General features: G+C 31.1%; 1 protein-coding gene across 2 annotated transcripts; it reads right to left on the bottom strand.

Annotated features, from left to right (window-relative positions):
• Positions 1-2029: 2029 nt before the first annotated feature.
• Positions 2030-18168, bottom strand: LOC137923326 (alpha-tocopherol transfer protein-like). Of its 2 annotated transcripts, none has more exons than XM_068766546.1 (7): positions 18012-18168; positions 11752-11830; positions 11292-11451; positions 8514-8760; positions 4353-4463; positions 3164-3297; positions 2030-2248 (listed from the first exon to the last, which is right to left on the bottom strand). In XM_068766546.1, the coding sequence occupies exons 2-7, from the start codon at positions 11828-11830 to the stop codon at positions 2137-2139; spliced, it is 843 nt and encodes a 280-aa protein (XP_068622647.1). In that variant the 5' UTR covers positions 18012-18168; the 3' UTR covers positions 2030-2136. The 2 variants fall into 2 exon arrangements, with proteins under 2 accessions (XP_068622647.1, XP_068622648.1); XM_068766547.1 differs by lacking the exon at positions 18012-18168 and adding an exon at positions 16262-16333.
• Positions 18169-18975: the final 807 nt, after the last annotated feature.

Genomic DNA, 18975 nt, shown 5'->3' with positions numbered 1-18975 from the left:
TGAGAGTTGCTGTGTAATGATTTTTTAAAACTTTTGTAAAAAGTTATAAATTAAATTCTAAGAGTTCTGTCAACAAGAAAATTTTGTTGGAATATTTTATATCGCTTGAACAGTAATTCCAAATATCGTTATGCTTGTTTATTTGTATTACATGAATTAACAGTAATGTAATATACACAATATAAATGTGTTATTTATATACATACACACATATATATAACATTTCGTTATTGTATGCAATAAAATATAAAGATCACTTACGATTATTAATTTAGTTTTCACCAATTTTGTTAAAGCTTGTTCTTTGATATATCTACTTGTATTTAGAATATAACATATGATATTTTTTTAACCTGTTTCAATTTCCATTAGGCATAGAATATTGTAGTCACGTATATTTGCGGCTTAGTTATGTATTGTAAACATTTGTGTTCGACTTGGAGTGTCTCGTTTCTCTTGAAGTTATTGGGCCAAGGAAAAGTTCACTCTCATTTTGAAACACATACACAGATGAAGATGTAAAGTGTTAACGTAACTTTTTAATCCAATCAAATTCGTAATACGTTGCTATGTATAGAAGGTATAGATTTCCGTTCATAACTTCATATTATTGTTATACAACAATGATATAAAGTTATGAATTGAAATATGAAGTTATGAATAAAATTTATATGCAAAAAGGGGAATATCGGTAGTATTAATATCCACTGTCAAGGCTCGCGGCGCTTATGTTCTTTATTTCTCGGCCCCCCACCCTGCTTACCTAAGGCGCAGTACAGCAGTAGCAGTATAACTTTATCGTGATATCAGTACTATTGCAGGCGGAGACAGATGTGACGAAAGAACTCACGCAACGGATCTAAACATTCGTTACCCGGTGCCATCGTTAAATTCTTCGAGTAATGTGACCTGTTAAGACCTCTGACGATGTTTTATTAATGAATGCCTTAACTATACGAGCTGTAAATGGAGTTGGATTGGTCACATGTTATGAAGGCTTCGGACCATATACTTAAGCAAGTCATAGATTGGAACCCTCAATGTAGACGTGGTTCTAAATTAAAACCAGCGACACACAGTGTTTACTGCAGCATGATTCCTTAAAACGAAGCAATAAGAAATTCATTGAGTTCTCCCTCTGACCACAGGGAACGCAAGATCATAAGACAGTTTGTGTAACAATCGAGATAATGCCACTATTTTAACGTCCATTTAATATTGTGTACTTTTTAATAATGTAAATAAGAACAAAATGTATTGTTGAGTTACACGTAGATAATATTCTTTTCGACCACCATATAAAATTTAGTCATCATCAAATTTTGAATAATCCTGTACTGCTCCAACGCTCTCGAGTGTTGCAACATCACAATTTCGTGACCTTATGCGACGCAAATATGTTCTTTCCAAACTCGTTTAGTTACCTTGAATGTGACCCACAATTTCACTGGCGGGCTAGAATGGAGACGCGAAGAAGTTTACCGTTAGTTAAAACTGTACGATGTCGGTGTTGATTAGCACAATAACCTAGTTATATTTGGATTTGTTGAACACGATCTATGACGTCATCAAGAAAAATTTATGTCTGTAAGAGATGTTTAAAAATGTGTTTAAAATGGACTGATAAAAAAGCGTTAGTATTTTGGTTTTAAATAAAGCAAAATAGAATTTAATAGTAATATTTATTGCGCATTACATACACCTGAAATCGAGCTGCGTGATCGAAATGCGTTTATACATCTAACATTGTGTATATATATATCGTAACATCAATAATGTCAGATGTAATTTTGGATTCATGTATGTAGATACAAAACAAAATTTATGCTGAAAAATTTCAAGCGGAAATTGTCTATAAATTAGTATATTTAGTCAATTTGTATGGTATTGTTGTAATTAAAAGTTAGTTCCGCTTTACGAAAAAAAACGTAGCACCAAACAAACTAAAATTTATTATAGCTACATACTATCATAGATTAACTTAAATTATGACAGTGCTACCGAAACTTTTATACCCTATAATGCCGAGACGGAGAGAGAATCAGCCACTCCGTTCCGTCAGCCCGCCGTTAAGGCATGCGGCGGCGACGCAAGGTATAGCGGTGTCGGTAGCACTATATATAATACATACTTCTTTTAGTCTATACATAATGTTTTAAACGATCCGCTCATGGAGTTATCATAATTGCTAGACTTTGGTTTCTTTTTTAAATCTGCCTTCCACATGTCGTCGTTAAGAAGTAACGGTCTGTAACAAATACAAAAAACTATAGTTAAAATCGGTAAATCATGCAACATTTTAAAAAAATAATCTTAGAAATTTGTACTGAAAAATCTTGCTCTAGTGGGATTTATTGATTAGAAATTTGAAAAAATGATTTGAGAATAGATAGACATCATCGTCAATTTAGCTATAGGATATCTACTACTGGAATATAGACTTCCTCAATAGATTTTCAAAAGGCGACTGATTTCTGACGATAATTTAGGTCGTCTGTCCACTTTGTGGGTTGACGTTTTACGCTGCAGACAGTTAATATAAGTAATTGTTTAAATTGACACGCTCGATAGTGCATGCAAAATGAGCATTGTGTACAGTAATTATTGAAATGGCGGTCGACCAAAGACATGAAGGTCGTGGAAACTGCTGAACGCGGGCAGCGCAAGACCGGTTATCGTGGCTATTTATGAGGCAGGCCTATGCATTGCAGTGCATTTATTCGCTGATACGATGACGATGACTTTCGAAATTAATGCAAAATCGTACGAGTATTATGACAACTTACATATTTATGGTGAGAACACATTATAGATTTAATCTATGCAAATTTAAACTTTAGAAATGTTATACGGTCACAAAATATTAATATTTACACAGATTATACAATTATGAATAACACAAAATTAAAATAAATGACTAATAATAAAAATATTATTAGTCATTTATTTTAATTAATTTATTCAAGAATTAAAAACCTTTCTTCTATCAATAGATGTTGCTTATTGTTACAACATGATTCATTGTACAAATTTTTGGTTAATTTGATGTACAAGGGAATGAAAAAAGTGTGAAATTACTGGTTTTATGGAAAAATTTAAATTAAATAGAATTCGGTAACCTCCTTGCTCGTTACGCTACTCGTTGCTACTATAATAAACATACCTTTGTTTAACAATTTTTCCAACCCAGTCTGTATGTTGTTCTTTCGTGCTAGGTGCATCTCCGCCATATTCCATTGGTAAATACTTTTTATCTATATATTTGTGTAAACTTTCGTGATCAGGAAGGAATTTAATCTGTAAATAGTAGTTTATTTATTTTACATACAATGTTAGGCGATGCTGAAGTCATGCGTTTCCACCTTGATCTTTAGTGGGTGCTTGTTAAAACCTAATAAAATTTTAATAACAGAAAACACATTAAAAAGTAAGAAAGAAGTTTTAATTCATTTATCTACATAATATTCTTTATGGTAATAAAATATATAACATATAATAACTTTGTTGCAAAGAAGAGCAGAATGTGATAGAAAATAATCCGTCCTACTTTTCCTAGAAAGTAACGATGAATTAATTCATCATCATCACCATCTCAGCCGATAGATGCCCATTGCAAAGCTTAAGCCTCCTAGAAAGATCGACAGCGTGAGCGGCATTGCGCTTCCCACATACAACGACTTCTTTTCGACTATGACTATGTCGTCAGTTCAACTAGTGAACAATCGACATTGCGACTACCGGCACGTAGCCAAAAAGTGAAAAACTTACGGCTCCAAATAAAATAATTCACTTGATTTTCATTAAATTCTTATTAATCTTACTTAAAGGATCAAATTGATAGATTACAATGTTTTTCTAAGCAACAATCTTGCTGAGAATCATTAGAATTTAGCAGATAACACATTAGACATTTGAGTAAAATAATAAATGAGACCATTTACAAAAATAATTTTTATAATTTTGGATACTACTTTACTATTTATAATATGAGAAGTAATGCGTAAATTAGTACTATAGATTTTAATGCTACAATTCTATGAAATGGTTTTATTTATCACCCACTTAAATTTTATTTTTCCTCCCTTTTAATCTCTTTAGAATTTTTAATAACTATGTCGAGGTTCACTTTTAGATTGGATGTAAATTAAATTTTGGAATACACCCACTTCTGTAACACAGTTTATGAAAATAAACACACACATATTATGTCCCTATTTCAACGCCGGGAATGGAATGTCCCTGGATTTTCTATATACCAAAGCTCTTGGTAGCAAAGCACTAATACCAAATCGGTCATTACCGTCAGAAGTGATGAAAAATATATGGAGACGAATATATGAAGAGATACTTACGATATCGCAAATATTAGAAGGTAGCGCTGGTTTGACAAGCGCAAAGAATTTGTCGTAGAAAGAAGGTGCGTTTATTCCATATATTTGCTTCACTCGCACTGGCATCGCTTCCTGGAATAACCATTGAAACGTAAAAACGATGTGTTTATTTTTAATACAAAAATATTGTTACACAGAAAGTTACTCCATTAATCATAATCATCATATTAGCTAATAGACGTCAACTGAAAAGTAAAGGCCTGCCCCAAAGATAGCTATGATGACCAGCTTTATTAATTATTTAAAAAAAACAGATTACTTGCTAGGCGTAGGTAGCTGACTGTACTTGACTTTTACTCGTGACAGATTTATTAATACAAATAACATCGTTTATATATAAAAATAATCACTACAAAGATTCAAATAACAGTTTTATGTACACGGTAGTCAGCTGGACCTGAAAAGTCACAATTACATATACAATTTTAATAAGACTGCCTGCCCATTGCTACATCAATTTACTAAGATCTGCTCCTGCTAATATTTCGCTAATTTGATATACGAAAAAATAATACTTATATATTCGTCCATAATTTAATGTTTAATAAATGAAAATTGTATTTTATTATAATTGAAACATTCTTTGTCGAAAAATTTCAATTGACTATAAATTTCAAAGTTTCGTAGTAATAAAAACCTCAATTTTTTTAAACGTAATAGTAATTACTTAAAGTTTTTACAGCAAAAATATACCATATACTAGAAATGACTTAATATAGAGGAATTTAATCACTTTCTGCTATAGATTACGTTCACGTTATTACGTTTTTATAACAAATAATATTATGAACAATGTACTTAAACATAAAATTCTAGATTTATAGTATTATTTAATAATTCTAACGCTTAAGTATTTTTAAAGTAATTATATTACGAAAATATCGAATAATAACATATATTTGTATCACGTATATCTTGATTTTCAGCTAAAGCGTCTACCAAGTCTTGTAACAAAGTTTACTGCTGGAATTTAGACTTCCTCAAAAGACAGATCAAAATTTTGATTCCCATGTAAGACAATAAGTTGTCTTACATGGGAATCAAATTTTTGATTTGGGAATCTCGGATTCAGAAAACCAAAGAACGGTGACCTGAAATAATTTCGCATTGCATATTGCATATTAGTGAAGATAAAGTACACTGCTCAGCCGTATCATAAGAAGAATTTTTTTCAAGACGACCGTAATAGACAAATTATTGTCAATTTAAAGGGAATGTTGTGGTTTCTGATGCTTGCGTTTATAATATTTTACACTCCATAAGTGTTAGTTCTGATTTAGTATGTTATTTTAAGTAAAAACTAACGTCAGCCAATAACTAGATGGTAGTCATTAAATGACAGATATTTGCCAGATTTACAAAGCTATGCCTTGAGTAACATCCAGATCAGATCCAGATCATCAGTAACATCCAGATCATCATCGTCGTTTTAGTCCATAGACACCTACTGCTAGGTATAGGCCTACTCCAAAGATATCTATGGGAGGATACAACATAATCGCCACGCTTGGCAGGCGGGCTTGCGATCGCAGTGTGATATTATGGTGAGCAGAAGACGCTGCTACTCATTTTCTGGAAACTTGTTTGTGAGCTGTGGCACAAAGTGTGAATTATGTAAGAATTTGTCCAGAACATCAAACCCACGATTTGCAATCGCAAGTTTCAATCCTCTACCGCATGGCTACTACTGCTCATCCATATAATATCATGTATCAATTGAATTTCGTAGGGATGCAGTTTTAGGTTTTTGTGCGAAATTCAACCACAAAATTATCTATGTACAAATAATGCACTTGCTTTGAAATATAAATTTTATACACACTTATCACATTGCCCCGTATCGAGTTGGTGTGGTTCTCGTACTAGATCATTCATTAACGTGAAAATATTTAAGTGCCAGTTAGAGTGTAGCAAATATTTTATAGATTATTTGTATAAATATTATTACGGAATCCACTGTATGAACAATGGAGTACTGCTAATTAGACCGCAGGTCAGCCATAGCGGAAGGCAATTAAAATAATCAGAAATAATTCGCGTCAAAACTAAAACACAATGATACATTAATTATATTCAGTCATACAGAAGAACGCAATCATAGTTGATTACTATACCGCATTAACTATAAATAAACTGGTGCGGTTAGTTTTCAATTGTGATAACTAGATCACACTGATTTAATAAATCTGTAAATAAAATTAATTATTGAGCAAAATAAAATAAAATTTATAAAAAGAATAATCCTTTACGGATGTATACTTCGTTACCGTCACCATGACAGTCGATAGATGCCTATTACCAGGCATTTTGGTCTTTCCATAGATCGCCACAATGATCGGTCTAGCACTGGCCACATACACTGACTTCCGGACGACCTTGACTATAACGTCTATCGGCTCATGGAGGCCAGTTAAGAACCTTTCCGCCCTAATCATCGTCGGTTGCACGAACGATGTGCCCCGCTCACTATCATTTCATATGAGCATTTCGTTGAGCTACCTCAATAGTAAATAATTCAAAATTGTTTAGCTAAAGTTTTTGAAATACAAAATGTCGTATCACTGCTATTGTGGTTATTATCTTAATAAATTATGTAAACTATCTATCAAACCGATTCTTTAAAGTATGGTACTTCAGTTGCGTATTACAATCACAGTTCGGTAGACTACAAGGAAGAAAAAATATACAGGTAATTAATTATTAAAAGGTTCAAAAGGGTGAATGTATAGTTCATTAATAATCAATTAACGAATAGGTGTTATGAATAGAGTGTACTCCATATACAAATCAATGGTTTCAGAAATAACGTAATAATAATTTAGTAAGAAAAACCGTTTTTAAAATTCGAATTATTATAATACATATTGAAGTTAATCAATCTGTCCTTACAGACTTATACTACCAGAAGTCGATTGACATGTCGCATTCCAATAGAAAAATAAATAAATGTAACATATTACAGGGTGATCACTTTATATAGCGTGATTAGAAATAAGTGTAAAAGCTTTAATGATTTTTGCAAACAAACCAGCTATCATATTATATTTTTTTACCGAGAAATCTATTAAACTAATAATCAAGTAAAATAAGTCATAGTTGCTAACTCGATTAAATTGGACTGTTCTTTATTTCAGTATACAATATACTTATAATATCGTGTAAGTATACCAAACAAATCGACATTTATTTTGTTAATTACGTCTAGTATGTATAATAGAATACTGTAACTTATTCTCGCTGCATTTTAGTTATTTTGTCGTTATTAGAATAGAATATTGAAACATAGTCGTCGATGTTTCTAATAACGCAATAAAGCCTTTACCTGGCTCTTTCTGTAATAATCAATAAATCATTTCTATTATCTACCATCTTGCCCAATGGTTATAATGTAAACGTTAAGCAATAGAATTATGAAACTGTCGCTGCGTTATTGGATTAACATCGATTCTCTTTTGAAAATTAAGAGTTTTATACTTTAGCTGCATTGATATTTGTTCCTTTAGATTATCTTCAGATTCCACATGATTTGTTCTAAATTAAATAAAAATGAAGCCTTTATGCTTAGCAGAAATGAGGAGATCTGTAGAAGAAACAAAGTCCGGTGACTTTCTTGACGTAGCTCTAAGAAGTGCTCGTTAAGACATAGTTAAGATTGCGAAAAGTCGCTGGATACAGGCAGTGTATAGTCGGTCACGGTTGCGATCTTTGGATAGGCCACAGTGGGAGTCTATCAGCTAACATGACGTTAATGATGATGAAGGTATTCCTTTCCAGTCACAGAAGTCGACTCAAAGTAAAGAACAGGTCGTGGGCGATGAGGGTGGAAGTCTTCATCGTCCATTGAAGCCAACCTAGGGTGGACACAGGTGTAGTGAGGGTACCGAGGGATGACAGACTACTCTCTGGTTTGCCAGAGATTCCGGGACCTCTCTAATGGATTAAGAACGATCATCTTGAGTGATTGTAAAAAAACCCTAGAAATTTTGCAGGAAGACAGATATACCCCCCAAATCCAAAAAAAAGTATGAATTGGGAACCAATGCACACAATATAACATTACTGAATGTGGTTTGGAAATTGAGCATAGCATTATATTGTAAAGTGATAACTAAGAACACTTACCAGTAAATATAGAAAAAACTCTCTGACGTAGAAAATATTGATTTTTGGAATCATTCGTAAGGAATAATTCTTCATGTCTAATATTATTATGTGTCCTTCGGCAAAGAAATCTTGATCCTTGATCCATATGTCTGCTTGTATACCAAAACTTTTTAGTATGTCGTAGAATTGAAATTTCTCAAGCGTGGGATCATGAAATTGATGGATCAGGATTTCCTGGTCGGCAGCTTCGTGTGTGGTCACATTACTGAAATTAAAATACATCAATTAATTTAGTTAATTGTGAGTACGATAAATGGGCTCTTAGCCATTGAAGTATCTTCATTATTTATACTTAATTTCTTGTAAAAAATATTAGTACGTTTTATATGTAGAATATAGATATTACATCTTTTTTATAGACTATGTTAATTTATTTACACAATATAAATGAGATCATCGCCTTTGTTGTTCCTGCCTATAGGCGACCACTGCATGGCATAGTTCTCACCCAAAGTTATCAATGAGGGGATTTAACATAATCGCCACACTTAACAGGCGGGCTGGCAATCGCAGTGTGGTATTATGGTACGCAGGAGACGCTGTTGCCCATTCTCTGGAAACTTGTTTGTGAGCAGTGACAACCTTATATAATTAATACACAAAGTGTAAATTATATTTAAGATTGTATCCCGGGAATTCAACCCGTGACCTACGATCGCAAGTGTCAGTACTTAACCGCAAGGCTATCACTACACGCAAAAACGAAATAATTCTTAGATTCATTTCATAGATAAATTAAATAAGCCTTAGGTAGTATTTTCACATCTCTTAAAAAATCAACGTAGTCTATAAAATAAGGCAATATCTCTTTGGTAAAACTACATATATTTAAATATTTAATCTCGACGTTTATATTTTTCTTAAGAACCTGTTGATAACTTAATTGTATATTTATAATACAGGCACCAAAACTGTATGGTTTTCGTATTAAATTTGTAAAACGTTTTTAATGACTTTTTCATATTTATGTTACCTTATATTATTTAAACTGACTGTAAATTTTCCGAAAATATATCGACATATTTTTTCAGTGTTTGAAAAGTTTTTGTGTCAGACCATAATCATAATTAGTCTAAGAAATACAGATAACCAAACTATAATTTACGTAGTTACATTTTACTTCATATATGATAATTTACTTTTAATTTGCATATTTATTTAAGTTTGTCCAAAACTCTCAAAATACACAAACATAAAAAATTTAAAGGTATATCTTTGCGGTTTCTCTCGTTTCAAAGCTTTTGTATCGATTAATTTATAGAATCTTAAAATCTGGACAGAAATACAGATTAGACATAACGGAGGATAAAAACGTTCTTGTACATATTTTTATAAAAAACGTATTCGTCATCGTAATCATAATTTCAGCCGTAGGAACTCCATTACAGGTTATAAGCCTCCATTGATTTTCAATAGGACTGGCAAGTGGCACGCATTCAGGATCTTACGATGACGTGGTGTCCACTTCCGAACATTGAGACCCCTGCGGTTATTCTACGCGCTATGTAGTCTTCCTAAAGCCACTTATATTTGCTAATTCGCTTGACTATATCGGATAGTTTTCTTTGTCTACGAATGTCATTTCTGGTGCTATCTCGTAGAGAAATCCAGAGGAACACCCTCTTTGTGATAATATAACGAACTATTATCATTGTACGTGTCTAACGACTTTGGTTAACTACATATTGTTTATTGTAAAAATTTGGTTGTTTTTGGATTAAAAAGTCTATGTAAGAGTTTTCCATAACGAAGAGATTTTGGAATATACTGTTATTTATATAGACGTCCCGTGAAAGTCGGGTCTCGGTTTATTATGTTAGTATATGAAATGATATCATGATCCATCTAAGAACTTAGCTATGTTTAGTGACTGCATATTTAACAAAAAATAATATATTATTTTCTATGTAATTTTTTCCTAAAATTTTTTTAAGATTTCTTTGTTCAAGTAAAAAATCTTTCGTATAAACGGGTAATTTATGATTCGGGTCATTTGTGAATTCTTGTAATTATAAATCGTATAATTTACTATAATCATGTTATTATAATCTTTTGCAATTATAAATGTACATCGTAAGAGAAAAAGTTAATCTCTCTCTGTATAACGCATAAAATGATGATATTTTAGTGTCGTAGCCTGTTGCTAATGTTTAAGTATATTTCCGAAACGTTTTCATAAATTGAGGGTTGTATATTACACGGTTTTATATATAAAAAAACTTATAGCACCGCATAGTTATATGACATACTTTGTGTAATTATCATATGATAAATTTAAAAATAAACTTTTTTAAAACAATAAGAAAATTCGTATTATGGTGTGAATGATTATTTAAATGATAATAAAGATTCATCTCAGAAAGACTATTTGATCTTCTGTGTTAATGATCTTATAAAAGTGATCATAATAAAAATTGCCTGAGTTGTGGGCGTTTTTCGGATCAGGGTGCGTAACACTAGTGCTTTTTTGGAATTATTTTTATGGCGATTGAATAAATTATTAAAAATTAACTAAATCAATATCGCTGCTAACAAACAGTAAATTAAAATGCGAGGGGTCCGATAGATAGCCTAGTAGTTAAAGACTGTGACATAAGCTCGTAGGTCGCAAGTTCTTCTCCGGCAAGTGAAAATTCAAACAAAAAGTCGATACACAAGCAAGGTAATTGTAAACAGCTTTGCTCTTTGACAGGAAATATGATTCGGCAGTAAAATAATTATAATGTTAATACGCACGTGACGGAAAATGCGGTCTGCACGCTATCGGATTCAGGGTCTCTTGATGTGTAAATCTCAGACAAGACACTGCGAGTGCAACAAAACCTGTCTATGCACTGTTTAGTCTGTTCTAAACTTCCGTAACAGCTGTGAAGGAACTTCTTTAATACGAAATCATCTGAAACATACAATTCATTTAAATAATTGCATTCTCAATTACTACTTTGTCATGATTTATATATAATTATGAATAACTTAATTATCTATAATTAACGCGAAGTGGTTGCAATAATTTACTTAGATAAATATTATGAACAAGTTGTACAACAATGTTTATGTAAATCATACTTTAATGATTTATTATCCTCTCCTTTAATTTCATTTAAAAACAAATTCTTCAAATTTCGAACCACTTTTTAAAATTCTATGGAATTATTTCGAATACGAAGTAGATTCTTATTACATGAATGCCTCTTACCAAAGTCTTTTGGTAGATGTTGTTCTTTTCCTAGCCATTCTTTAAGAGAAATCAGTTCTTGCTGGAGTTCCTGTGGCATCTGTAAAAAAAAAAACGAAAAATTGCTATTAGACGCAAGACAATCGAGTTTTAAAAACTGTTCAATTAGGCAATTAAATTATTTATAACTCCCTCGCGTAACCATAGCTTTGATTGTCTTTAAATTTAGTACAATTAAATAAAAACAATTTGAATGCCGCAGTGAACATTTATCATAATTAAAAATATTATGATCTTTCGTCTTTCAATGTTCCTTCAACAGGTTTTAAAGCATGTATTGTGAAAAATTTAATTATAAACTGTTTTGCTCAGTTTTTGTTGGCTATTAATTATTTTTGTAATTATGAACATTTTAAAATAAGCAAGCCATCGGCGAAACGTATACATTTTTAAAGTTTCATAAAACAAATTTAAATGTTTGCCTATTGTAGGCGTGCACAATTCTGGCCATTTAAGAATTTATTTATTTATTCTTAAATAATTTATTTGAGTTTTTTTATATAATTTATTTTAGATCCTTGAGACCATTTTCAGTCTTCTAAAATTTTCAATTTGGAACATGATTCTCATATGGAGACGAATAATAAATAATTAATCTATTTACGTGTTTTTCTGTGAAAACTTTCGATCATTATGTTTTTAGTTCTAGGACGTCCACTGCTGCACATAGCTTCGCCCATAGATGTCCAATAGGACCTGTTCTAAACGGCCTTTGCAACGTCTTTCGACTGACAAACTACCGATACTGATGTATAATCGACCTTGTTTAATCCTTATAGTTCTTCTCATTAAGATTGCAGTGTGCCATTTCATTGGAAGTCAAGTTTCACAGTGACCAGTTAAAAGGCTATTTTTGAACGAATAGTTTTGTCCAACGATTTGACTAATTACTATGCGTGCCTAGGCCTATAGATAACCAATGATTGACTTTATTTTTTAACGCAAACGAACGATAGTTCTATATAGTAACGGTTAGCTAAACGTAAACTGTGACAATTATCATTAAAATTTATGAGAAAGACAGAGCTATTTTTATTACCTAATGACGGAGATTTATCTACTTTGATGAACACAAAGGAAAGTTCCAGAAATTTTCAATAAGAAGTTAATATGTAATGCAACCAGTTACTTGTTTAATCAAATTTAGTAGTCTGTATTCTATAAGGAATTTCTTTCTAGAATCGATGCCGGTATATCGTCTCGGGAGACGTTGGTTAAAGGAAGCGGTTACTATGATGGCAACTCTACTAAGGAAATTTCTCCAATAAAGACGTACTGATCCTTTGATGCGCTGCACACTCACCACGGGGCTTATCCGGTTGATTATACCGGTCGGTACATTCTTGAAATATTCAATATATCATCTCCGAAATAGCTTCCAATGCAGTAAGTGAATATTCTCTATACCGTCTTTATTACTTCGCAAAGGTTTATTTACATACTCCAGCGGATTAAAAATTAATTATTAATACCATTATATAATATTAGTCACATTCAAACGCACAACCTGCTTAAATAAGCACAGGATATTCATGAAAGTGAAGCATGCAAAATTAAACTCTAGTGCAATAATAACCATAGTAAAACAAAAAAAATAAAATTGAAATAGATATTATCAAATCAAGGTTTATAACAAGACATTAGAAAATTTGTGTAAAGAAATATCTTATTAATAAAACTATATTATAATATACTTTTTTATTACTCCTTATTGTTTTTTATATAAATTAGTACATTATTTTATTGATTATGGTAGTTGTTTATCCTATAAGTTTTAAAACATGCAGTTTTTTTTACAACTGACATACTCGTATTAACACTTTCTGTTATAAAAGATTATGAAGGACATACCTACGTTTCAAGTTGAATACGAATATCGTTGTGCAAATTTTGTATATCGAATACATTGCATACTCACTAATATTATTTTTGTCCATTTTAACTCTATGTAGTATTTAATTAAGTAATTTTAGAGAAGCAGAGATGAGCAAAATATAACTTATAATTATTATAATAAAATTTGCGAATTTACTAAATGTTAAAAATGTTTTTTTTTATGTTAAGTAAAGCATCGGCATTGCATCGACCTGTCTCAGCCCAGCCCATTACTTTATTTATTTTTTTTATTTTTAAGATTGCTTATAAAAACAAGTTTTCTTCTTCGTATACTGCAAAGGTAGCTCAGCGATAGGGAACTTACAGTTGTGACCGTAGGTCACGTGTTCCCGGAATACAATGTTAAATAATTGACACTTTGTGCATTAATTATACAGGATTGCGACTGTTCACAAACAAGATTTCCATAGGATGAACAGGAGTATTTTCTACACTTAACCGTAAAACAAGAAAGGTAGAAACTATGTTATACATTACTGTTGAAATATTTTTCGGATAGTAATATTTTTATTTAGCATCGCTCAGAACTTAAAGGAATATTTTTAGTCTTGAAATTTTAAATTATGCTGCATTATAAAATTCTTACAAGACTATGTAATTCTAAAATTAGTAACCAAAAAACAACGTAAAAGTCGTAAATCTTTCGCGTATACCAGCCTGCAGAGGAGAAGCTAACCTTGAATGAATCTCGATCAAAGGAATTAATTGGAATTGTATATTTTTCGGTACAGATTTCTAGAAGTATATCACTTTAGCTTTCAAGTAATTATAAATACCTAATGTTATTCTAGAACGAGAAATATTCATCGAAACCCACTTCCTTCTAAACTGTTTAAGTCTTTTATAATTTTACGGTGTATTGAGTTCGATTGTTTTCATATCCGTATTATATCGCGTAATTACAGGAATAAGACATCCGTATACAATACTTAATTAAACAATTAAATTTAAATTGTTAGTTTTCTATTTAATGGTATTTACATTATAACTTTTGAATAATAATAATCTTTTATAACGACCGTCTCTCAAGGAATACTAGAGTTCCTAATGCTTGTTGCCATCTGAAATTATGTTAAAGATATGCTCTTACTGTAAGCCGTTTAACAACAAACTTTTTGATGACTACTACTGGTTACTAGGCAAGGCAGGCCAGAGCTATCAAACATGGAGCGAAAGTACCTTAAATATTCTGGATAGATAATTCGTTAAGGCACTTTATTTTTAAAAATAATTCAGATTTTGTAGAAACTGTTTAGTTATTCAATAATTCTATAATATTGTGTCTCTATTAAACAAAACCTTATACTCCTGTCAACGAAGATCAAAATGACAAATAAAAAATAAAATTGGTGATTTATGAATTAAAAACTGTAAACAATATACTTTGGTAAACTTTGCGACATTTAGAAGAAACCGTGCGTAGAGTTGGCCTTCATAAATATATTCTAAATACGCAACAGTCTGATTCCGGGTACATATTATTATGTGTTGAATTTTAAGAATTAGTAGATCATCATCGTAAACTAAACCAATGAAGATAATATATAATTAATTTAATTCAGTATCTGTAAGAATGGAATAATGCGTTTTAAGTTCTTTAAATATTTCAATTTACCAATGAGATTTAATTACGCTATTCTGGTAACAAAACAGGATTTAAAAAACCTGAATATGGTTATATTTTTTAGTATCTTGACAAAACTCTTTAGATATACTAACAAGGTTTGATATGATTTACAGATGCCAACGTTGTGTTACAGCGGTATGTTAAATTTTCAGAAATAGGGATATGTGTACAATATTAAACACATTATTTCGCCATGTTACATACATACCGTATAATTATAATGAATTAATAGGTATTAAAAATAGGTGTAATATTAATTAGCCGGCTCAATCAAGCAAAAACTCCGACCCTGGAGAATGTGACGAGTTATGGTTATTTCATGCACCAAGTGTAAGACATATCTCAACTTAAAGGTAATGAATGACCTTATATCGTAAACTCTAGGAGCTCTTCAATTTTTTCTTTAGTAGTTAGTTACTAAACGTGATTATGTTTATATGTCAAAGAAGTATGAATTGGTTTTTACTACCGTTTAACTACCCTTTGCACTTAATATTTGTCTATATATTTTGATTTATTTTAAGTAATGTTGCTGGACAATAAATAATAAATAAATAAATTGAGTATAGTGTTAGGCCTAAACACGTTATAGTGAATAACTATCCGCTATTCTCTGGAAAACCTTTCATTGTAATCTAATATAAAGGGCGTAAGCTCGCGGTATTGTATTTAAGCCTAAAAGTCGATACAGACACAGGCTTCATCTGAGTTCAAGGGATTTACACAACAATGGAATCAGAAACCGCGGCACTTTCAGATGTCCTATGATTGTAAGAGAATGGATAAATTTAATTCGATTTCACAAGAATCTGAAGTATTTATGCGAAATACTCAAAGACCTCGGTGAAGTGAAGTGAAATGGTGAAGTGAACGGCCTTTTTGGCAGTTGTATTATTCACTATGGAGTTATAAAATAGTATTGTATTAAACAAATTTCATTTAACATACCGTAATTAATTAATAACCGAAGCACAAGTAGATAAATCTCAACACCACGATAACGACAACGTGATGTGCTATCTCGTAAAGAACTGGTTAACGCTCGTAGGTCGGGGCGCATTTGTAAACTCGCCGTCAAGATCAGTAGAGGTGGTTAAAAGAAAAAGAAATTTGTTCGCATGTATTTAAAAGCATTCATAGATTACTTTGCGTAAAGTAATACTTATTTAATGTCATTAACACATACAAGTACTGAAGTGGATCTCAAACTAGAATAAAAATTTCGCAATTTCTTCCAAAGTGTTTATTTTTATTTAAATCCATATAACAAAAAATATACGCGGTAATTTAGAAATATATAGCTACATTAGAGTTGTTACACCCACTTCCAATCACCTTGCATAAAGTGGTCACTTTGAAATATAGGCCAATATCTTCTGGCAGTCAGGACAGTCTGCAGGAACTGGTAGTAAAGAATAATTAATATTAATATGTTATCCAAATTTAAAATACGATTTTCTTACTATATCATCATTATGTTATTTATTATTGTTCAAACTACTGATCTAGTAAGAGCGGACTATACATTAATTGATGAAATAACCAATCAGATTATAAATAATTTTTATTTATACAATGAACTTATATAGTTTTTTTTATTTGTTAATAATTTCCATGTATCATACTACATATTACAACTTAATAATAATAATCTGTCCATTTTATAATTTACACCTTGTAATACCTAAGCGGGCCGATGCGTCGTTTCAATGTATTAAAATCGGCGACAGATATCACGATTAAAAGTGGAAATACAGGTTGTTCGTAAGGTGAGTTTGTTAATGAGTTCGGTATGACAATAGGTTTAATATTAGCCCGTGCATAATAAGGCAATAAATAAATTGAAATGAATTTCCTACTTAATAAATAACGCATAAAATTATTAAAATTTTAAATAAATTTATCAATAATTAACCGTTCGATGTAAAACTTGTGTAAATAAATATTAGAAAAAACGTAAAGTAAATAATTACGAGATGATTTATAATTAATGAATTATGTATTATTTTCATTTAAATGAGAAAGATCAAAAATCGACAAGCGCAGCGTAGAAGGTCCAGAAAGTGAAAAGGGGACCTTATTAAGGTTTTTTGAAGACGACGCATGCAGGCCGCTTTCAATGGGTTCTATTGGAAATCCCCGGAGAAGGTTAAATACAGAAGTGGACGTCCTTTGGAAGAAACGGTGATGATGAAGATAAAAATAATTTGAAATATAAGGATCATATAATATGTGATTTTAACACAAATGTATAATATATGAATAACAAAATTTTATCAATCACTCACACATATAATCTTAATATTTTATTTCATGATATTTTTATATATCATCTTAATTTATTGACAATATTATTGTTCTACCTGTAAAAGGAGACTTTTATTCTTACAGCGATTACATGGCAAAGGCCTTTTTGTATTATTTTAGGTCTAAAATCATTTGTTAGAATTTATTATGTAAATAGGGTATTAAGAAATACATTTTAGGTACTCAACTAAGTTCTCGCTGTTATTCTTCCGAAGGCTCCAGCAGTAGGCGTTGGTCGATTGTACCATATACACAACGTAAAGAACAAAGTTTAGATATATTGGAAGTAAACCTCTTCAACACGCTATACTTTTAGTTGCCTGAATATGTCTGTTTTGTACTAAATAAAAAAGTTTATTGTACTAAATGAATTGCAAGAAATGTTACTTACCCTATATTGTCCAAAAAACACGACTTAAAATAATATGTTCTAAGTGATACCACATCTTGGTAAATGGTTTTGTGTTTTTTAAAGATGGTGTTTCAGATGTTGACAGAACTTTGCTATGCACCTAATAGTTAACTAAAGTTATCAAACACTATTACATCTGAACTGAATCCTAAACACGTTAAATATAATATACATTTTGAACATTTGAGAATAAAATTAGCCAAGGCCTTTGTTACCAATTGCGACGTCATGACCAAAAACCTTTCACAATTCGAACCACCAACGAAACTGATTGATTTGTAAACTTTAACGTAAAAATTAGAAAGTTAACTATGCAGCGTTTTTAACACTGAAAATGGGATAATATCTAGGCTTCTAAAATTCTAAATTTAAAATCATTTTAGAATTGTATTTTGTATTGTATATACACTTTATTGTTAACTAGCTGTCCCTCTCGTGGATCGAATTTCGTAAAATTCATTATTGGTAAAATTTACTTTGCGAGAAAAATACTTATGTTAAATTCTCTAAGCCTATTATTGAGCCAATTCTCAATATGTTAACAAAGTTAATAGGTAAAATCAATTGTTTTAGAACTAATAAATAAATGACATATGACTGCCCTATGCAGAATAACATTGAAACTAATTATTCTGTCCTTGCAGATTTTATACTACCAAAAGTCATTGACCATATTCCAATTATTAAAAAATAAATAAATGTAACATGTTTCAGAGCGATCACTTTATCTAGGTTGATTAAAAATAGGTGTAAAATCTTAAGAAATTTTACCTTACAAATGACAGTTACATACATTCAGCCCTTTAAAGCTTTTACACTCAAACTAATGTGTGTAGATTTAACTAAATATTCTTCTTTTTATTTTCAGCTAATAGACGCTTATTGCAAGGTATAGTCCTCCCCCTACGCCCCCCACACCCCCACCACAATGACCGGTTCTACA

The sequence above is a fragment of the Battus philenor genome, unplaced genomic scaffold (genome assembly GCF_028537555.1).
Source record: "Battus philenor isolate CCGP_79_NKW_IND1 unplaced genomic scaffold, ilBatPhil1.0.hap1 SCAF_21, whole genome shotgun sequence".
Classification (NCBI taxonomy): Eukaryota; Metazoa; Arthropoda; class Insecta; order Lepidoptera; family Papilionidae; genus Battus; species Battus philenor.
The sequence above is the reverse complement of the archived record's forward strand: the minus strand, read 5'-3'. Positions and strand labels throughout refer to the sequence as shown.

What these genes read in the sequence shown, in the direction of transcription:
- LOC137923326 (XM_068766546.1), bottom strand. Translation starts at nt 11,830, where the DNA reads ATGCCACAGGAACTCCAGCAAGAACTGATTTCTCTTAAAGAATGGCTA. An exon ending in ACATCTACCAAAAGACTTTG is followed by an intron (nt 11,452 to 11,751) that starts GTAAGAGGCATT and finishes TGTATGTTTCAG; the next exon opens with ATGATTTCGTATTAAAGAAG. An exon ending in CTTCTAATATTTGCGATATC is followed by an intron (nt 3,298 to 4,352) that starts GTAAGTATCTCT and finishes TACTATTTACAG; the next exon opens with ATTAAATTCCTTCCTGATCA.